The sequence below is a fragment of the Pezoporus occidentalis genome, unplaced genomic scaffold, assembly GCF_034315485.1.
Source record: "Pezoporus occidentalis ecotype Australia unplaced genomic scaffold, CSIRO_AGI_Poc_V1 ctg90, whole genome shotgun sequence".
NCBI lineage: Eukaryota > Metazoa > Chordata > Aves > Psittaciformes > Psittacidae > Pezoporus > Pezoporus occidentalis.
The window spans coordinates 528,303-550,673 of NW_026916263.1; the positions used below are offsets into that span (position 1 = coordinate 528,303).

General features: G+C 43.1%; 1 protein-coding gene across 1 annotated transcript; it reads left to right on the top strand.

Annotated features, from left to right (window-relative positions):
• The first annotated feature begins 215 nt into the window (after positions 1 to 215).
• On the top strand, positions 216 to 13,947 carry ARRDC3 (arrestin domain containing 3). Its single transcript, XM_062605210.1, has 8 exons — positions 216 to 653; positions 3,780 to 3,861; positions 6,312 to 6,459; positions 7,647 to 7,749; positions 8,072 to 8,328; positions 8,755 to 8,917; positions 9,731 to 9,885; positions 11,287 to 13,947. Exons 1-8 carry the CDS (start codon positions 374 to 376, stop codon positions 11,341 to 11,343), a joined length of 1,245 nt encoding a protein of 414 aa, XP_062461194.1. The 5' UTR covers positions 216 to 373; the 3' UTR covers positions 11,344 to 13,947.
• Positions 13,948 to 22,371: the final 8,424 nt, after the last annotated feature.

The following is a 22,371-nucleotide window of genomic DNA, read 5'->3' on the forward strand; positions in this document are numbered from 1 at the left end:
AGTGAAAAAGACTTCCGCACTCACACCCAGAACTGCCATGGAGAGAATTTAGCAGCACACCGCCCAACAACTCCACCCCACCGCAACTGCTGGGCTGTCCCCGCCTCAGGAGGGAGGCAGCTGGCGGTGCGGCGCATGCGCGGCAGGGCCTGTTTGTCAGAAGGCTTATAAGGCGGGTGCGGCGGCGCTGGTAGTGCCTTTGTGGGGTGCGGGCACCGGCGGTGGAGGTACGCCCCGCGCCGGGGTCCACGGCGTCCTCATGCGCGGGCAGTAGAGCACGGGCCGCCCTTCCCCTGAGGCGGTCCTACTCGCTTCTTTATCTTTTTCTCCCTTTTTTACAGTCTATTTTTGTACTCTTTGCTATTAAAAAAACATGGTGCTGGGAAAGGTGAAGAGTTTGACAATAAGCTTTGACTGTCTGAATGACAGCAATGTCCCCGTGTACTCCAGCGGGGATACGGTCTCAGGAAGGGTCAGTTTAGAAGTGACCGGGGAAATCCGAGTAAAATCGCTCAAAATCCATGCAAGGGGACACGCGAAGGTGCGCTGGACCGAGTCGCGAAATGCTGGATCCAACACTGCCTACACGCAGAACTACACGGAGGAAGTGGAGTATTTCAACCATAAGGACACTCTGGTCGGCCAGGAGAGAGGTGAGCGCTGTCCTGCATAAGCAGTGGGGTCTGTAAATTGGCATATTATTTGTTAGTTATATATGTATACTTACTGTATATACTTTTGTATCGCCTGTGCTTGTCCTTCTCATTTTATGCTAATGAGCCAGTAGCCTTACCGGGGTAATTAATGTTGGAGCTGCCTCTGTAAAGTGCCTGCAAACCAGACTTTGTGGAGCTACCTGCCCTTAAACGACGGAGGCAGTTAGTAACACCTTATATTTATTACCTTTTTAAACACGCTATTTTATTTTTTTTTAGCCTAGTGAGACTATCAGCATGCTCCTCCGTGGTGAAAGCAGCTCTTAAAACAATCCCAGACAGGCAATAACCGTCTTGTGGGCGGCCTTGGAAAAACAAAAGCACAAAACCAAAGAGTTTTTGACGTATCGGAGTTCAGATTTTCGGGCCGATAATGTGATTATCTATAGTTAAAACTGCTTATTTGCAGATAAAAAATTCCCCGTGGCATATTTTGGTACACGTGTAATGGGGAGGGCGGGGGGATTACTCCCAGTAAATCGCTTTCCTTTTCCCTTTCTATGTATATTCCCTCGGGGGATAGAGGTACGGGGGGAGGGAGTGGGGGGCACCCTGATGTACAGATTTGCTCTGATGGGTAGAAGATGATGGGGTGGGGGTTTGCGTTACGGAGTATCCCTCACAAAACCGGCAGCTGAGTGCCCCCGCGGGGTTCCCCCGGCCGAGGGGTGCGCGCCCGGGGCCCGGGGGTTGTTTTTTTCACGAAGTTCGCAGCCTTTGTTCGAAGCGGTTCAATCCTGTTTGGGACCGGAGGGGGGGGGTCCGCCCGCTCCCCCGCCCGCCCGCTCCGCGCAGATTGGCCGCACGCGTCAGGTGGTGGCGATGACTTAATTCCCCAGCACAGGAAAATAATGTTAAAGCCGGTTATGTAATTGTGATGCCGCTCCTGCCGCCTTCTTGCACCTTAAATATTGCAGCTATGGGATATTTCCCTTCCCTTTGAAGGGAAAAAAAAATGCGATTTTTTTTTTTTAGAGAACTCCAGCTGCACCTAGCCCATTTTCAACCATTTCGGAAACCAACGCTGTTTTAACACCTTTTCACTATTTTCACCTCACGAACGAAATCGCTTGTGCTTCCTTCCCTCCTCCGCCTCAGGACTGCTCGCGCGAGCGAAACTTTACCCACCTCCCGGTCGCGGGTGACAGGACCGTGCGGGTACGCACAAGCCTCCCGCAGCGGGGGGACCAAATCCGCGAGTTGAGAGGGGTGTGTTTGCAGGGCGGCATGCCCTAGAGGGGGAAATGTTTTCTGGGGATCGAGGAGGAGGTAGGGGACGGGGCCGCGGGGCCCGGCGTCCGCCGCAGACTTCCAATGACTGTTCCTGGGCGCCGCTCCCTTGAGCTGGCAGCACAGGCCCTGCCCCCCGCCCGTGCTCTGATTGGCCGGCCGCGGTTTGTTGGCCTGTTGCTAGGGCGATGCCAGCCTCTGATTGGCGGGGGGAGGGAGCAGGTTCCCCTGCCCGCAGCGGGGCGGGGCGCGGCGGGCAGGGGGCGCTCCCCTGAGGGAAGCCCCTCTCTGCGGGCGGCGCGGCCGGTGAAGTCGCTTTGCTTGTACTTGGTAGTCGGGGTGGGGGGGTCTTGGCAGAAGGGGCGAGCAGTGTTCCGCCTTCCTTCTCTCTCTGTGCCGGCAGGGGACGGAGCTGGCTGAGCGAATGTGGCGCGTGTAACGTATACCGTATGTATATGAGCGGCTGGCTGGGATCCGCTCGCGCCGGTTTAGGCCGGTCGGCTCCTGCTCCAGCCTGGCCCCTGATTGACAGCTCAGCACTTGTTTACCACAGCGTGGCCGCCCGGCACGGCGGGACTGCTGAGCTGGCGGGGTGGGGAGGGGGGGGGCAGGACGGGGCTGCGCTGAGGGGAGGAGAGCTGAGGGCCGCGATTGGGACCACCCCAAAACCAGCCCAGAGCACCCCAAAAAAAACACTGCACACCCCCACGCCAACACACAGCTGCCTCGTCCTTTTCCTGACATTCGTTTCGTGGCGCTGCGCGCTGAAGGTTCATTTGTCTCGGCAGCCTGCTGGTGCGGGTTTTCCTTAATTTTGGGCTATTTCTCTTTAAAGATCTCTCCGTGTTTGCGGTGCGCTGCAGGAGGGGGGGAGCATTGGCGTTCTCTGTAGGACAGTGGGAACTTAAAAATTATCCTATGTGTCTCCATTAACGCTTCAGACCATTAAATATAAGTGGTTGCCTTTTGTGCTGTCTCGCTGCATCCACCTTGTATTATTCCATCCCTTTTTATGTGGGGTCGCTCAGTTATTTTTCTCTCAACTTTCATTTTGATGCAGTCAGCGTTTTTCTGGCTTTGTGGTGATCACACAGAATAAACTACAAATATGTTGCCGTGCTCAAAAGCATACAAGAAATTGTGGCTATAAATGAAGGTCAGCTTTCTTGAAGGACCCAGAAAATATCCGGATCTTAATACCTGAAAAATTTAGCTCTGGACTAATCGGGCAGCTCGGCCATTTTTTTGTGCCATTGAATTTGTCTGGTACTTTGCGGGTGGTGGTTGAACACCCGTTGGATTTTTTTTTCCCCCCCCCTTTCCAGTTCTTTTTTTGGTGATCAATTCGTGGGCACTCTGGCCGGCCAGGAGATAAAAGGAGGCTGAATTTCCAAACTTGATCTCGTGCAGCAAGCTTCATGCAGATCTCTTAATTCTGTTAAAGGGACATCCCTATATCATTTTAACTAGGAGTAACAGTCGAAGGCATGATTTCCATTCCAGATATTGCAGGCAGGCATTGAAATGGCAGCAGTTGCAACTGTTTCACTGTTCGGAAGCAGGATTATAAATTAATGCATATAAATATGAAGGAATATGAATTAATGTGAATTAATCTTTAGTGAACCTGGCAGTCTTGCATACCCTTCTGTAAGTGAGGTTTGTCCCCACATCCAGCAGTTAATATGAATGGGCCAAAGACCCTTGTTTCTGGGACACCATGTTCTTAAGTGCTATAACAAGTGTGTAAATCTCTTTTATACTGGAAGAGCATGTAAGATCTAAAATGTGTGCAGGTAGAATAGCATGTTGGGGTTTTTTTCCCCCTTCTAGATGATGACAATTCAGAAGAAGGCCTTCACACCATCCATTCAGGAAGGCACGAATATGCATTCAGCTTCGAGCTTCCACAGACGTAAGTGCCCGCATGCAGTCCTGAGGCCCTGCTGCCACCCTCCTGAGCAAAACTCCTGCTGTGGGTGGAGGGGAAACCTTTTCAATGGTAGTAGGAATTGTGTGCTGACATGCAGTGGAGGACATAATCTCATTAAACTGAAGAGGTTGCTTTTAAACTGGTAATACACTTCCTTTAAGTTCTTAATTTGCACAAAATGTGAGTTCATTGCTGCTCAGTTGGTCACTTTCTTTTGACGAAATCCTGCTACCTTAATAGCTCTTCCAATATTTTATTCCTTTCCAAGAGGAGGGAGAGAAAATTTCAACTTTCACTGGAGTACTGCAGAGTGGCTGAGATGCCTTCTAACCTAACTGTTTACTGGCACTGTACAGACCAGCAGAACTAGAAATAAGATCACAGGTGAACTGTTTGAGCTCAGTCTGAAACAGATGTGGCAAGTTTTACTTGGTTTGAACAAAAGGAGAGGTGGTTCTTGTTTAAATAGGGTCTGTGTACCCAGGCTGGCCTTTATGCAGAAGGCCTGGAACAGAAATAAACAGAAGGATGGGTGGATGAAGAAAGAAAAATGTCCTGTGCTTAATCCCATTACTCTCAAAAAGCAAAGGTGAAGTGAGAGTAAGAACAGGAGTGCTAAAAGGTTGTCCCATGTGTACCCTGCACACACGCCCCCCAGCCTGTAACGTGTGACACTGACATACATGAATTAAAGTTTTGTAGTTGGGGAGCCCCCAGTATGCAAATCATCTAAAAATACAGGTTGCAATAAGATTAACTGCAGAAGAATAGATGGGGTCTCAACGTGGGTGGAAAAAAAGGAGCTGTCTGCTGTAAAAGGCAAGTGGTGAAATCAAAGTTGAAAAAAAAATTAGCAGTGTCGTATGTGAAATAGCTCTGTACCTAATGTTAAAGCGATAAACAATCTGTTTGTTAGAGGTTCTGGTTAGCAGAACCTGCAGATGAATAAACACTTCTACAGGTCAGTTCAAAGTGGACAGTGCAGGACTTTAAAGTAAACCTTACTGGAAAAGTGAAGACCTGTATATGTGGATAATTTTAAAGGCAATTTAGTATTCTGTGGAAATATGGCTAATACTGATATTCTGTTGAGTTGGAAGGGTCTTTAAATACAAGAAAGCAAAACATGCTTTATACGAATGTGAAATGCTTAGCTTGAAGTGGATAGCTAGCAGAATACTGCCACTGTTGGTCAAAGCTCACCTTTAAGTGTCCTGAAGGATTGTGAAAATAGCTGTTGATAATAATACTTGAAAAAGACAAAGGCTGGCATGAGAAGCCTGAAGTTTGACACTGCCTGCCTACTTGTTAGTTTGTGTACTTCCAAAATTTTCTTAAACCACAGAGCAGCCATGGCAAGAAAGACAACAAACAAAACACTTGGCCTATAGAATATGGGGCCAGGTGAAACATTGAATACAGATTAGAAAAATCCTTTATTTGGATTATTAAGGGGGTGAGTAAAGGTTTCAGGTGTACAATTCAAGAAGTTGCCCCTGTAACTGAAAGAATCATTCTAGTAAAGTACTAGCATGGCCAGTATTATTCCCTGTGGAGAGTATGGAAGCTTTGCAGATAGCTTCTTTTTTGTTTATATATTAGAGTGTAAAACATAGTAAAATCTACTTGCATAGAATGAGGAAAGTTATAGAGAGCTACTGTTAATTAGAGGCAACTGGACTAAAAAGATATTTTGTCGTTTATGATGTTACAGGAAAAGAAAAAATTGTGATGCTGAAAGGCTTGGAGATCCTTTCTACATGGTTTCTGCTCCAGCTCCCAGAAAAGGACTTTCCTCTGCTAAAGCAGAATAGTCTTGATGATCTGGTGTATATATATCATTATATACATACATGCACATCCTTCTATTATATAAATGTTTCAAGCTGGTCTTATAGGGTAGAGGAGAGTTAGAAGGTACTCAAAATAGCCTTTCTCTTCAGAACTCGAAATATTTATTCTGCTTACAGTGAAGCAAACTATAAACGTGCTGACTTGGAGCCAAAATTAACCTGACACTGAGATTCAAACCAGGTAAACAATACCCTGATTTACAAAATACAATATTCAAAACAGTAATTGGTTGATACTAATACTGCTTTTCAGTTGGTAGTCATAATATGGCCTTAAAAGGGCAAACTCTAGATGAGAAAGCGGCCTCTTAAGTTTAAAGGAAAAGTGTACTGTCCTGGCATTTTGTAGTACAATTCCTTGCAAAACCATAGAAGGATGAATTGGAGATGACTTTTTTCTCCCATCTTTTAATCTTTGATTTTTTCCAAGATATGGAAACTTGGCAAATGAGTTATGCTGCATTAAATACTACGGTGTATTAAAAATGCAATTCTGCATACTAATCCCTGGTCTGATCAACTGTATCATTATTAGACAGAAAAGACTTTACTCAATTTTGACCTTTGTGTCTTGCACAGACCACTTGCTACCTCATTCGAAGGCAGACATGGCAGTGTGCGCTATTGGGTGAAAGCCGAATTGCATAGGCCTTGGTTTCTACCAGTAAAATTAAAGAAGGAATTTACAGTCTTTGAACATATAGATATCAACACTCCTTCATTACTGGTAAGAATTGACAGAATTATTCTTTGTTTCTGGCATAAAAATAATTAAGTATAATTACTGAAACAATATCCACATCTAATTTTACATAACATTCGCTGCTTTAGCTACAGCTGATCTTTTAAGTATTATTACATCATTTCAGCAACTCTGTCACTACTGGTATTTTGCAAGCTATGTTTTCCTGTACTTAAGAGTTGCTTCACTTCTAAAATGTGTAATACGGCTTTGTCAAATTTAATTTACAATATTAAATTGTAAAATGTCACTAAGAATGAAAACTGATAACTGTTCCTCTTTGATTTTGCATAAAGTATAATCTCTGGAAGGAGCAGTGAAACTTAATATTACAGTGAGATTGCTAATTTAAAAATGCAAAGTAAAAAATATACTGGCATGCATAATTCATAATTTCCATATAGATAGGTTTCTACCAGTGGGGAGAAATAATCACAACTCTGTATAATCTTTTTCTGAAATGACATTTCTTTAATTTTAGTATCACAATTGCTTTCAGTGAGGATTTAATTTCAATCTGGCCTGAAATTCCTTACACGCACACGCACCGACGCATACCCCATTTCCAAATTATAATCTGTGGAGGGGAGGGAAATCTCAAAGTCCATTGAAATGGGTTTCTTGTATGTATGGGTGAAAAATCAGACTTGTAAAGGGACATTGGCCTTGCACAAATTCCATTAAAATCAAAGGACTCCCATTTGACTTTAATGGGGTTTGGATCAAGTCCTAAATCCTGATACTGTGTAAAATAGCAGACTCTTTAATATAGATGAAACGGGGTCATTCTGAAACAGAGGAAATGGCAGGAGTTGAGGTTACAGTACTTTAGTTACTGTTTCTGAAATAGTGTAGATGTTCTATTTTACTGCAAAATTAAAAGCTCTGTCAACACTGCATTGGGATATATAGGCTTTATAGTCTTCAGTTACACAGTAGTTTTAACTGTAGCATGAAATGTAGCAGAAAAGGCAGTATTAATAAGGAATAGAGTTGGACTAAAACTTGGATGTTCATGGTGGCTTTTAAATTGCTTGAGCTTTTTTTTTGCCTCTAAACTATCAATGCTTATCAGAATCCATAAGCAGTACATTCCGAAAATCGCTTATGTTGATTAGAATGAAGAGATTTGTGGAACTTGTAATTAAATAGGCAATGTTCTTTTCTTACAGTCACCCCAAGCAGGCACAAAAGAAAAGACTCTCTGTTGTTGGTTTTGTACCTCAGGCCCAATATCCTTAAGTGCCAAAATTGAAAGGAAGGGCTACACACCAGGTATGTAACAGAAGTAATTATAGGAAATGTTTTGCCTTCCCTTTAAAATGTCACTTTGTACTTGCTGCTTTTATATAAGGGAAATACTTAAACTATTTATTAATTTTGTAAACTAATGCTATCTGTGTCTCCAGATTGTTGAGAAATGTACGGTTCTGTTAGATCTTTTCGATTAGCTTGGGCTGATCCTGTTAGCATCAATAGATGCTTTTCAAAGTGTAGCATTGGTAGCAGTATCTAAGCACATTCTATAACAATACACAGAATGTGGCAGTTATGCCTTGTAGATATAAAAAGGGCATGAAATTCTGTTTTATTTTAGGGGAATCGATTCAGATCTTTGCTGAGATTGAGAACTGCTCTTCCCGTGTGGTGGTGCCAAAGGCAGCCATTTACCAAACACAGGCATTTTATGCCAAAGGGAAAATGAAGGAAGTCAAACAGCTTGTTGCTAACCTTCGTGGGGAATCCTTGTCATCTGGCAAAACAGAAACCTGGAATGGCAAACAACTGAAAATTCCACCTGTTTCCCCTTCAATCCTTGACTGTAGTATAATCCGTGTGGAGTACTCGCTGATGGTATGTTGGATGATCTGTTTCACTTGAGCATGAGTAGTTTCCATCATTCCTTGTGAACTACTAACAGAGCATTCTGTGCTAACCGGTTATTAAACAAGTACATCTCCTGATGTTAGTGTCCTGATGACTTCTGTACATAAATTCAGTTTAAATCCTGCATGTTCTTAAACAGCTGTGGTATGCCAGCTAAATTAGTGTTTTATGAGTAGGCAAAATTTCCATGAGAGGCTCATGTTAAGAATCCTGAGCTGCTTTTGACTTCGAGAGCTTTTTGTCCTCATAGGGATATTGGACCTAGAATAGACAATAAGAAACTTAAGTTCCTTTTGGAAATTTCCATGGACAGATAACTTGGTCTAATAATTCTGAAGGGCTCGTATGAACATACATTTTAATTATGCACCTCTTCTTGGTTTTGATTTTTAGGTATATGTTGATATTCCAGGCGCCATGGATTTATTTCTTAACTTACCACTGGTCATTGGTACCATTCCTCTACATCCGTTTGGCAGCAGAACATCGAGTGTGAGCAGCCAGTGTAGCATGAACATGAACTGGCTTGGTCTGACACTGCCTGAAAGACCAGAAGGTAAGGTGGCAATAGAAATCCCAATCAATTTGCTAGTTTGTTTCATTTTTTTTTTTTTGTCTGCTTTATTCATTGCTGTCATGAAGACAGACACAGATTACATCCTTCATAATAAAGGCCACAGGAAGTCCCATGTGGATGTTTCCTTGCCATCTGCTTGTCCTCTGTATAAGAGTAGACTTCCCTCTATGCCTTCCTTTCTCAGGGACAAGCAGTGAATTAACAGGTGCTTGGAAGGTGGCGCAAGTAGAAGCACAGGATGCCTTTGTACACGTACAGAATTAATTCTGCCTCTAGTATCCCAATTGCATCCTTGGTTAAAAGGCATTGTAACCTGTCAGAATAGCAGCTTGTGGTGTCCTTTGCCAGCCTTAGTAAGTCAAGGATTTTTAGAAAGATAATGTAATTCCTTTCAGTGGGTAAGTCTCTCCTGTCAAAGGAGAAACTGTCTCTCCTTCTCTCTGTTTTCACATAATGAATAAATATCCCTTTTTATATATGAATCACAGGCACAGTTTTTTGGAGATTGGGAGAATGTAACGTTTTATCCTTCATACCTGTACAGAAATTCAGTTTTCTGAGTACGCTTCAATTTTTAAGGGGATAATTGAGCCCACAGTAAGCAGTGTAAGTTAGTCTGCTCTTGGATTTAAGCATAATCTTAAACATTTCATGTTCAACAACTGTTAAAAAGTCACTGAAGTCATTTACCTGCCTGCCTGTGCATTTTACAATGATAGACGTTTTACTGTGTTGCGTATTTTGACGTGCATAAGAACTTAATTCAAACTGTGTGTTACCTTTTCCCTGCAGCACCTCCTAGCTATGCAGAAGTGGTCACGGAGGAACAGAGGCAGTCCAGCCTTGCACCCGTAGGTGCTTGTGATGACTTTGAGAGAGCGCTTCCAGGACCATTGTTTGCATATATCCAGGAATTCCGTTTTCTGCCTCCACCCCTCTATTCAGAAGTAGGTGCATCACAATGTGATTTGCTGTTATTTTTCTGATTTCTCTATGGTGGAATAAATGTAGGAAGTCTCCTCCTTCCTAAAATCAAGAGAAACTACTAAAAGGATGATCAGGGGATAAGGCAGCTTTTTTCTTTTTTTTTTTTTTTAGCAAAGTGCCAGGTGAATTCTAGCAGCAGTTCTTGGGATCCTTCACAATACTAAAATTTTGTAGAAATTTCCAAATGGTTGCGTGCCCTGTTAGCAACTTCATTAAAACCCTGTGTTACACATATATTACATTGCATTGGTGAGCACATTTTGGATCTGTAGATGCACAATATGTTTTTCAGTTCTACTTTCTGAAACAGCTGTGGGGTGGCTTTGCTTCTGTGAATGCTGTGCTTTCAGAAGTTCCATGTAGAGAAATTGCAAGAGTATTTTTCTGTTGAGGGTTTCTGAGGATACACAGCTCAACACTTTTGGCTGTGTTTTTAGTTCTGTGAAAGCCCCTCAGTAACTGTGACATAACTTCAAAAGCTTTCCACGTTAATGCATCTCAGGAAAAACCAGGGGTGCAGGACCAAAAGTAAAGTAGTGTCTTTCGGCTAAATTGTGCCTGAATTCACCCACTATTTTTTTTTTTCTTTTTTTTTTTTTCTCCACTTGAAACACTACTCTGCTGTTGAGTGGGCAGAGAGTGGCATCATTTCTGTATGCTGGAGACCTCTTTGAGGACTCTTCTATGCCTGAAACCTATCATACAACTCAAGTTGTTTCCATTTTAGGTACTTAAAGAATTGGAAACTTTCTTTGTCCTCAAAAAATGGTTGTATAAAATTAACTGATCAGAACAGTCCACTTAAACTACTCTTACAAACCAGTTTTGGAGACCTAAGTTAGTAAGTTGTTCTTCTTGTTCCTTTTACAGAAAGGAAGGAGAGGAAAGGTATAGAACACATGAACTTCTGAGACATTTTATGGTGCTTAAGGATTATAATTTCAAATTAGAATGACTTTTTACTGGTAACTGTCTTCTGAGGCAAAGCATCTTCTGAAATCAATGGAATAATTTTAAGTTACATTTTTAGTGATGAGTGATGTCTTAGTGTACAGTAAATAATTCAAGACTTCTTTGCTACTAAAGTAGGTTTTACAAGTATTTTATTAGTTTTTTGTGCTTATCCCTAAATTACTATCAACTCCTATTTTAAAATTTTTCTCTGTACTTCCATTCAAAGTTTTGTCAAACTGACAAGAGGTTTATCAGTTACTTTTGAAGAATTTTTGGATTGGGAATGCCATTTATCACTGTGATTGTCTTAATCCCACCAAAACTGACAAGTTTGTGTTTGGATTGGTTTTCTTTCTAGCAGTTAATTCTAAAAATGCCTTGTTGTTGCTCCCCCCACTTTTTTTTAGATTGATCCAAATCCAGATCAGCCCACAAATGACAGACCATCCTGCCCCTCTCGTTGAAGGAATCCCCAAAAAGCAGACTTGACTTGGGTTTTGAATCGTACCTGCTGTGTTGAAGGTCAAGGCGTCATAGTGGAGATACCCTTTCAGAGGAAGTGGGTTTGCCCTTGCCTGTATGGTGAATAAATGGAAACAACCTGTGATCATGCTTTAAAGCCTACAGTAACATTGTAGGACTGCTCCACATGCTTGAAGACCTGAGTTTTTTTTTCTTCCCTTTTTTCTCTTCCCCACTTCTCCCCCTCCTTTCTTCTTCTTAAATACTGGCACATACTAGGAGCAGCCTTACTAACTAATCTACAGTCGTGTGTCAAAACACTCAAACCACATTGTAAGAGAGGAATGGCTTCCTCTTACGACTTGGAAATTTGCACATGCTCATTGCTTACATTGTGCGGTTCAGTGTCACTACAGCTTTTTCTCATTTATGCTGGACTGTTGTTACCCCCTCTTTTCTTTGTGGTCCGCACAGTAAGGAGCAAAGGAAAGCTTTGACAAAAAAAGACAAAAAAAAAAAAAGAAAGCAACAGACTTCAACAAATGCACTGACTTTTTTTTTATTTAATGTAGCCTGGACTTTACCTGCATATGCACATGCTCAGAATTGTCCTAGTAGGCTGATCATGTATCACCTCTTCAGCTTGGATCCTATTGTGGATTTATTTACAAACATCAAATGCCTTCAAGCCAATCCTTCTTGCTGTATGTTTTGCAGCCTACTGTAGTAGATAAGCAACAGATGTGGGGCTGGGGTGGGCGGGTGGAGAGTTAATAGAAAGAAACTAATAGACTTCATCAAGATTGTATACCTTCTTGATTACTTTTAACAATTTGTTGCCTTTCTACTATAAACCGCAAAGCAGCATTTTGTTACAGACTGCCTAAAAATCACTTAATCTCAGGTGAACTCATCACTTGCCAAACTGTTGGAATTGCTATTTGTTTTGTTAAGTTGCACTGTTACTTTCTTTTCTTTCTTTTTTTGGTGTGGGTTTTTTTTGTTTGGGTTGTTTTTTTTTTGTGTTCTGTTTTTGTTCTTTATTCAAGATGGGGATCTGGAATAGGGACATACACAAAAGTTAGAAAACCCACCCTCATTCCCATTTCTCTTTCTGAACCATGAAAAAAGATGTTAAAGTTGTGAAGCTTTAAAAAATAAGGACACAGATGAAAGCAACACCAGCAAGTACCAGCACAGCCCCCAGAGTTTTAAAAGGAAATAGTCGTACACTGTCTAGGGTTCATAGACAGCTCGGTATCTCAAGTAGTAGGGATGGGAAGGGAAAGTAAATTTATTTTTATATATAGTTATCTAATCACCAAAAATTCTATATGTAATGAGTCTCTAGTAGAAAGTATATTTCAAACTGCAGGAAAAGCTTGGACTATGCTAAGAGCTCAGTTTGTGCACTTTGTATTATCTTCAGGGTTCATGATACTGTAAGAATAGTAAGGCTAGAAGTATAATTAAACTGGGCAAGATCAGTGTTACCAGCCCTACTCAGAAATGAGTTACCTAGAATTGCTTCCCTTTCTTTTTCTGTGGTACTCTCAAGAAAAAAAGAATTTTCGTGTATATTCATTCACAATGCAAGAAATCATAGGGAAAGAGAACTTGCCCTTGAGTGTGCCCGAGGAAGGAGAGAGTGCCATGGAGCCATTAGATGTGCAGCACAAATACCGGCACTTAAGTGCCAGAGATCTACAACAAAAGTCAACTTTCCTTTTCAGAAGTTGGGTAACACAGACCACTGACAAAGGGATGGACTTCTGGTCTTGACTACTTAAAAAAATCAAGATGTCATCTGTCAAAGTAGCTCTCTCCTTGTGCAATAAAACAGCTCAGAAAGGAGAGGGGAGGCTGGTGTTGCTGTGTGGTGCTCATTCTTAAAAACCTCTGCCTTGTTTTTTAAGACTTCATAAGTGCAACAAAATAGGCTTTTCCATAAGTGGCCTTCATGAGAACATGAATGACAATTCATGTTTCAAATTTGACAACAGGGTGATAAAATACAAATGAGTCGCGTTTTAAGTGATTCAGTTAAAAAGGCTTTGGGCTTTGAGTAAGAGTGTTGGGCGAGAAGAAAATTGGGTGATGTCTTGCATGTTACTAGGCCAATTTTGTGAATGTCCCCTTCTTCTATCCTCTTCAGCCAGACAGTTTAAAAGCTGATGGGATTGTTGGCATCAAAGGGCATTTGGTGGTTTTACTTCCTTTTTGTTTTTTTGTTACTTTAACAGACTAGGGAACAATTGCTGATATACATAGCATTAAAGTACTTGCCACAGTGTAATAGAAGATTGAATATTGGAGCAGGATTGAGCAATATCATAGTAATTGACATGGCATCACAGCCTTTGTGATAAGAGTGAAAAATTCTGTAAGCTTATAAAATCAAGACTTTTCAGTTCAAATTACATTTTAGTTATTCAGAGGCATTATTCTTGCACAGGTATTGGTCAGTTCTCAGCGTTACAAAACATGAGGTTCATAGTTGTAGCCCAGTATTTGATAGAGAATTCTGATCTGAACTAGGAAAAAATAAGTAAAATCCAAACATTAGAGAAACAAAGTGCAATATTAAATGTTTGCTTTATAGATTATATTCTATGCCTGTTTGTACTTTTTTGTTTTGTTTTTAGTTTTGGTGCTGAATATGTCCTTGTAGACTCTGTTCCAAGAAAACAATGTGTGGAAAACAGTTTAATTTTTCTTGTTGCTCTTCCTTGTGGAAAATAAACTTTTTTTTTTTAAAAAAAAAAAGCCTCTGATGAATGTCATAACTAAGTATAAAATAACAACTGCAAGGATCACACAACACACGAACTTACTCCAGGAACACATGCACTGCCTGTCTCAAACTATACAGGGAGAAGCTCCTTCTAGAGCTAAGCAAAACATCAGAGAAGTCCAGTTTCAATACTCTAAGCCTGTATTACCATGTAGGGCTGGGATGGGGCTCTGTAAAGGGCATAGGGGAAGGGGAGCACCTTCACAAGTCTGGTTTGCAGCTGGGACCCTGCATGTGGGGTGGATCAGGTACCCATGGGCATTCATTTGCTCAGAACACACGACCAGATGTTTGAAGGTACCTGATCCATGACCTGCTTGTTGGAGCTCAGGTGTTTGTGAAGCTCCCCAGCTGCAAGGTGCTGCCATGGTATGTCTCTTCCTCATGCCACATGCAGTTGAATCCTGGCCAAAGTAGATTGTCATCACCTTGGGTGTCACTTGTGTTGTTTGACCTAAGAGAAGGTTCAGCAGGCAAGCAGCCAGTGGCTGAGGAGCCATGTTCTCAAACTGTGATCATGCTGCTGGGAACCTGTGTGTCCCTGTGGTTTGAGACCCTCAGTTCAGTGGTGCGGCTGTTGGTGGGGACAGCCCAAACACCTGATCTGACATCTCACGTAACACTGTAGGACCTCCCTCTCTGAAACATTGCATTTCTACTTAATTTTGAGTTTTAACTTTTAATGGTGGAGAATCTAGGCACCCTCTTTAGGCCTTTTCCCCCTGTTTAACCATGTTTTTGCCTGAGTTCTGGTTCAGACCCGTAAGAAACCAAGAGTTATGTCTCTCATTTTGCTCATGTACTTTGAGGTCTTTTGTAGCTGTATGATAATGAGAATGTATTCTTTTTTCCCAGTGCCAGCGCAACCCTTTCCAGTAACCAAGTTTCTAAAGTGGTGTGGCAGTGCTGGAATTTAAATTAACATCAGCATCTGATGCACCTGATGTAGACACACTTCTAGCAGTTCTGTGCAAGTTTTCTTGAAATACCTCTACTTGGCAATTAAGCTTATCTTGATTGCATTTGTTTATATGTATTTATATGTTTAACATTATGTTAGAGTTGGAAATTACCAGTTTTATTGAGGTTAGATTTGCTTTTTTTCGAATGCAAATGTTTCTGAATATTACCCATGAACACATACAAGTCTGTGCTACACCAGGGTGTAAAGGTAACAGCTCGTCCACATCAACTGTCCATAAAAATGTACAGGAGAGTGGCGAGTTGCAATGCTTGAGCTTCTGAGAGACGTAATGCCAAGCTGCAAGACTGATCAACACCTTTTCTGCCAATTATCTAATGCATGTACCTAGTGCTTTTTAATCCCTTTCTAGATCTAAGCCTTTCTGTGTTTTACAGAAGCAAGCCACTGGCTCGCCATCACCTCTAGCCACCTTAGCTTCCCACAGGCAGGAAGCCCAGGCACAGGACTGAGTGTCTACAGAAGCAGCGTGTGAACCTGGGCATCCACTGAACAGCAGCTTCCCACAAGAACGCATCTTCGCTCAAGTGAATGCTGCTACAGCTCCTGGGACTTGAGGTACATGACTGTGGGCAACTCTACATAGAGTCAAGTGCCCAACATGGGTTTTCAGTAGGGTGGTATTGCAGGAGAATGACTTTCTAGGGACGTTGAGTCCAGACTTCCCACATGGCACAGGTTTTGAGCGGAGACCCCCTTCAGAGGTCCACAGAAACTTGGGGAGATGGCAGGAGTTGTGCTATATGGCTGTTACCTATTTCAGGTCCTAGATTCTGTTTTTTTTTACTAAAAGCCACTTGCAAAGGCACATTGTCAGGCACATTCCACCTGCCCTCCAGACCATATCCTGGAAACAGGAGATGAGTAACCTATTTTTCCTCCACCTAGCTACAGCATGCTATTTTTAGAACTGGAACTCCATATCTCCTGACCTAGTGGACATGAGGACAGAGCTGTAGCTTCTGAGTAGAGGCCAGATGCTGCTATGAAATCTGAATTTGACAGTGTACCTTTCATCTAATCCATCTCCAGATTCAGAGTTCAGAAGGGCACTGCGTTTAGAGTTTGCTTTGGGCACCTTGCTGTAACAAATGTTTATCATATTTGCATGAAAGACAATGACCTAGAGCAGAGGTGAACATTTTAGATACAACAAAAATTTAGTTGTTCAGGAGATAAGATGGAGATAACAATATGCAATTAAAAAACAAAAAGCACATCCATAAACTAATAACGAAGTCCAAAACCTGGCACTATGCATTAATTCTCTGCCACTCCAGCACTACGATGTCTTACAGAAGAAAACCAAATTCTCCCTCAGACAGTGCATTCCATCTACCATAAGCAGCTCCCTGCAGGGTCTACAGCTGAAGGCGCTGGAGGGACCAACCAAAGGAACTGTGGCCCCCATCACTCCTGTACGTCACCACAAGGGACTCTCCCCTTCCATATCATGTCTTGCCAGGATAAAGCATGCCTTCGACTCATTGCCAGCTCTCCACCAAGTGCTCGATGATGGGGACACTGCAACCTGTCAGCTGCTTATTTTTGGGGGGAGAAAATTACTGCAAAACCGAATATGTGCTGTAAGCAGCACATTTTTCTTTGTTAGGATTGTGAAGAGAATAGGTAACCGTAATATCTCCAGCTCCAATATCTAACACTACTTCAGTATTAAATATGTGGTATAAACAAAGAGAAACCTGCATCAGTCTTTTACAGCTATTTAATTGTCTCCCACAAATTAAACTAAATGTTCCTCTTACCTATCTTTTTAACAGGCTAAGACAGGAACGACAGTTCTACTGCTGCTCATTATTTTTTTTTAGTACATTAGACACCATGTATTGGGACAGAGCTGCACACCTCTAAAGCAATAAAGCAAATCATCAGTTGTAGCACATAAAGCTATCCACCTAAACAAAACAAATGAAGAAAACCATACGTGGCTTTTGCAGAAGCAGAACAGTGTAGTTTAACTTTCAAACCACAAATCTATCCTTACTTTTCTGATTTTCCCATCTTTTTTCCCCTGGTAATTCAAAGTTGCTCAAAGGAAGTAACAGTCTTCTCTTAATCTCTTTGCTGTCTTCCTTTTCCTGTATTTTATTCAAACTTTTTAATGTTTCAAAACACCCTTCTGCTTTTTGTGCTTGTGTTTGCTCTTACATCCTATGCCACCAATAAAGCCTCACCTAAAGCTGGATTACCTCAAAGAAAATCTTTCATCTACCCTTTTCATAGAATCATAGAATAGTAGGGTTGGAAAGGACCTTAAGATCATCAAGTTCCAGCACCCCTGCCACAGCCAGGGACACCTCACACTAAACCCTATCACCCAAGGCTCTGTCCAACCTAGTCATGAACACCGCCAGGGATGGAGCATTCACAACCTCCCTGGGCACCCTATTCCAGTGCCTCACCACCCTAACAGGAAAGAATTTCCTCCTTACATCCAATCTAAACTTCCCCTGTTTAAGTTTTAAACCATTACCCCTTGTCCTGTCACTACAGTCCCCAGTGAAGAGTCCCTCCCCAGCATCCTTATAGGCCCACCTTCCGATACTGGAAGGCTGCTATGAGGTCTCCACACAGCCTTCTCCAGGCTGAACAGCTCCAACTTTCTCAGCCTATCTTCATATGGGAGGTGCTCCAGTCCCCTGATCATCCTTGTGGCTCTCCTCTGGACTCGTTCCAACAGTTCCATGTCCTTTTTATGTTGAGGACACCAGAACTGTACACAATGCTCCAAGTGGGGTCTCAAAAGAGCAGAGTAGAAGGGCAGGATCACCTCCTTCAACCTGCTGGTCACGCTCCTTTTGATGCAGCCCAGGATACGGTTGGCTTTCCGGGCTGCAAGTGCACACTGCCTGCTCATGTTCATTTTCTCATCAACCAGCACCCCCAAGTCCTTCTCCTCAGGGCTGCTCTGAATCTCTTCTTTGCAAAACCTGTAGCTGTGTCTGGGATTGCCCCCACCCAGGTGTAGGACCTTGCACTTGGCATGGTTAAACTTCATCAGGTTGGCATCAGCCCACCTCACAAGCATGTCAAGGTCTGTCTGGATGGCATTCCTTCCCTCCAGCGTACCAACCGAACCACACAGCTTGGTGTCATCGGCAAACTTGCTGAGGGCTCACTCAATCCCTCTGTCCATGTCACCAACAAAGATGTTGAACAACACTGGTCCCAACACCGATCCCTGAGGGACACCGCTCATTACTGGTCTCCAGCTGGACATTGAGCCATTGACCACAACTCTTTGTGTGCAGCCATCCAGCCAGTTCTTTATCCACCGAGTGGTCCATCCATCAAATTGATGTCTCTCCAATTTAGAGACAAGGATGTTGTGTGGGACAGTGTAAAACACTTACACAAGTCCAGGTAGATGACATCAACTGCTCTACCTCTGTCCATCAGTTCCGTAGCCCCATCATACAAGGCCACCAAATTGGTCAGGCAGGATTTCCCCTTAGTGAAGCCATGCTGGCTGTCACCAAGCACCTTGTTTTTCTTGTGCCTTAGCATGCCTTCCAGGATAATCTGCTCCAAGATTTTGCCAGGCACAGAGGTGAGACTGACTGGTCTGTAATTCCCTGGGTCATCCATTTTCCCCTTCTTGAAAATGGGGGTTATATTTCCCTTTTTCCAGTCGTTGGAAACTTCACCTGACTGCCATGATTTTTCAAATATGATGGCCAGTGGCTTAGCCACTTCATTTGCCAGCTCCTGCAGGACCTGTGGATGGATTTTATCAAGACCCATGGACTTGTGCACGTTCAGATTTTTAAGGTGGTCTCAGACCAGATCCCCTCCTAGAGTGGGCCCAAGGTCTTCATTCTCACAGTCCCTGCGTCTGCCTTCCAAGACTTGGATGGTGCAGTCAGAGCCTTTGCCAGTGAAGACCGAGGCAAAGAAGTCATTCAGAACCTCAGCCTTCTCCAAATCCTGTGTAGCTAGTTCTTTCAAGAGCTTCCTGAGGGGGCCTACATCCTCACTAGTCTGTTTCTTATTTGCTATGTACCTGTAAAATCCCTTCCTGTTATCCTTAATATCCCTAGCCAAGTTTAATTCTAACTGGGCCTTAGCTTTCCTAACGTGGTCTCTAGCTTCACGGACAACATCCCTCTATTCTTCCCAGGCCGCCTGTCCTTGCTTCCACTTTTTATAAGCCTCTTTTTTTCATTTGAATTTTCCTCAGCAGCTCCTTATCCACCCAGGGAGGTCTCCTGGCCCTCCTGCTGCACTTCCTTCTAGTTGGGATACAGCACTCCTGAGCTTGTAGCAGGTGATCCTTGAATATCAACCAAGAGTCTTGGCCCCCCCTGCCCTCTAGGGCTATATCCTATGGAACCTTACGAAGCAGGTTCCTGAAGAGGCCAAAGTCTGTTCTTGTGAAGTCCAGGGCAGTGAGCTTGCTGCACGCTCTTCTCACTGTCCTGAGGATCTCAAATTCGACCATCTCGTGATCGCTGCATCCAAGGTTGCCCTGGAGTGTCACATTTCCAGCCAGCTGTTCCCTGTTGGTGAGCATGAAGTCAAGCATGGCACCTCTCCTTGTTGGCTCCTCTGTTACTTGCAGAAGGAAGTTGTCTTCCACACAATTGAGGAACCTCCTGGATTGCTTGTGCCAGGCCGTACCATCCTTCCAACAGATGTCAGGGTGGTTGAAGTCACCCATGAGAACAAGGGCCTGTGAGCATGAGGCTTTTCCTATCTGTCTATAGAGTGCTTCATCCGCAGGTTCTCCTTGATCAGGCGGTCTGTAACAGATCCCCACAGTAATGTCTCCCATGGCTATATTCCCTTTAACCCTGACCCACAAACTTTCTGTGGACTGCTCACCTGTCCCCACACAGAGTTCCATACTCTTCAGTCTATCCCTAACATAAAGGGCAGCTCCCCCACCCCAACTCCCAGGCCTGTCTTTTCTAAAGAGCCTGTAACCTTCCATTCCAACACTCCAGTCATAGGAGCCATCCCACCATGTTTCTGCAATGCCTATTACATCATACCCCCGTAGACGTGCACACACCTCTAATTCCTCTTGTTTGCTCCCCATGCTACGGGCATTTGTATAGAGGCATCTGAGCCGAGCTCCAACTGAAGCCGGCTCATTGGCTGGAGTGCCTGGAATATCTCTACATTGCTCTGAGCATCTATTATAGGTGCTGGCAACTGACTGGGTGGGATGGAATAATGCCCCCCTCCCCCAACACATCAAGTTTAAAGCCTCCTTGACCAGTCTGGCAAGCCTCCTACCAAAACTGCTCTTCCCCTTCTTTATCAGACCAGCTCCACCAGCCCCCACTAGACCTGGCCTACAAACTTGAGTCCCGTGTTCAAGACACCCAAACCCCTGACTATGATACCACCCTTTTAACCAGTTATTGGCTAATCCTCCTAGCTTTTTTTAGGTCCTCCCCTGTATCCTGGAGAACTGACGAAAAGACTATCTGAGCTCCAGAGCTCCTAACCACCTCCCCCAGGGCTCTGTAGTCCTTCTTTATGTTCCTCTGGCTACTACTATCTATATCCCTAGCACCCACATGTATCACCAGAAGTGGGTAATAGACTGTGGGACTTACTAGAGCAGGCAGCCTCTCTGCCACATCCCTGATCCGTGCCCCTGGTAGGCAACACACCTTCCTTTAGACGGGGTCAGGCCGACAGACGAGTGCTTCTGTACCTTTTTGACCTGAAATGCCTTCCCAGAGTACACTTGAAAAGTCAATATACATTTTCTCCCCCAAATCCTCTTTTTTATTAAAATGAGGAGGAGTGATTAGATAGAAGACTTGTGTCTTCCTAGTATAAAACTTTATTTCACGGTGTGGCCTAGCCAATATGCAGTTGCAATATGGGAGCTGTTTTAAGGTATTTTAGCACCATTGCCCTGAGTTATCTTACAATGAACATAACTTACCTTGAAAGAGACTTTATTGCAGATTAAAAGCACACACAGGAACAGCTAATATTGAAGTACACCTCAGTGAACTCGTACCTATCCTACCACTGTATCACAATTACTCCTCCACTCCACCTCCCAGAAAAATGAATTAAGCTTTAAATGTCTTATAAACATCATTTTAATTTAGATAAGATATGGAAGTCCTGCTCTAATGAAGGCTTTATTACCCTACACTCCTGCTGATCATTTTTGCTTACTATACACTATTAGAAAGTTATTTTAAAATACATTAATTTCTCTGGCATACATTTGGTGGTGGTGGTCTATGATTTTGCATGCCTTTATACTAACGAGGCTTCTGGCAGTACCAGAAGAAACAAGAAAAAAATACAACTTAGGGTTGAAACAGAGTATATGCATTTATTTGCTGCTGCAAAAGGCAAGCTTTCCTGTACTAAACCTTACTTTCTTGGCAACTAGTTAATAAATACAGAATACTCCAGCAAGCCGTTTCTTTCTCCTTGGCTCACTGTGAGCAGATCCAAAGGGGAAGAAGTTGCTATTATTACAAGTGAAGAGCTGCTCAGGGAGGAGGAAGAAACCCAAAATTTGCACTGGCAACCAGCCACCCTACCCAGAGGATCCAAGCAGCCACTGAGAAAGAAGCCAGACATCTCAACCTGATGAACACATGGATATCTTTAGCTCAGTAGTGCAATCTGCAGTTTCTAAGTGCATTGCAATAGGAAAAGTCCCTTGCTGAATGTAAGCAAGAGCCCTCCACAAACCTCTGATCGAGCAAATTCCCCTTAAACCTGCATCACCTGCATGCATCCACAGGAATAACGTGTGCACGCACCCCAAACATGCACACATACGGATCGAGTAGGCTGTGGGTGAGGAACAGCTTTGATTTATGTGATCCAGAAGGCTTGTTGACTGGTTACACAAAACAGAGATCTTGCAAGTTCAGACAAGGACATTTTGGACTTGGACAAGCTGTTGTGTTTTCCAACTTTGTAAGAAGATGTTCTGTTTCTGCAGCCCATAGATCTTTCTCAATATGGTGACAGTTTTAATAAGGGGTTTTAAAATGCTGTTTTAGGATTATTCTAGGATGCTCTGAATTGTACCCAGGAACCGCACTAAATACTTTTATCCAGCCCTCGTGCAAAACAAGTTGTTGACAGGAGGAGCAAGTGCTTTGGTGACCTTTAGGAAGTTTCATAGGTTTTAACCTAGGGCCCCAAGAAGCATTAGGACTAACATTACAAGAAGATAAAGAGAGAAAAAAAGGCAACTAAGAGCACTGAAGCTTGTTGAAAAATAGAAACTACTGGTAT

What these genes read in the sequence shown, in the direction of transcription:
- ARRDC3 (XM_062605210.1), top strand. Translation starts at nt 374, where the DNA reads ATGGTGCTGGGAAAGGTGAAGAGTTTGACAATAAGCTTTGACTGTCTG. An exon ending in AGCTTCGAGCTTCCACAGAC is followed by an intron (nt 3,862 to 6,311) that starts GTAAGTGCCCGC and finishes TGTCTTGCACAG; the next exon opens with ACCACTTGCTACCTCATTCG. An exon ending in AAGGAAGGGCTACACACCAG is followed by an intron (nt 7,750 to 8,071) that starts GTATGTAACAGA and finishes GTTTTATTTTAG; the next exon opens with GGGAATCGATTCAGATCTTT.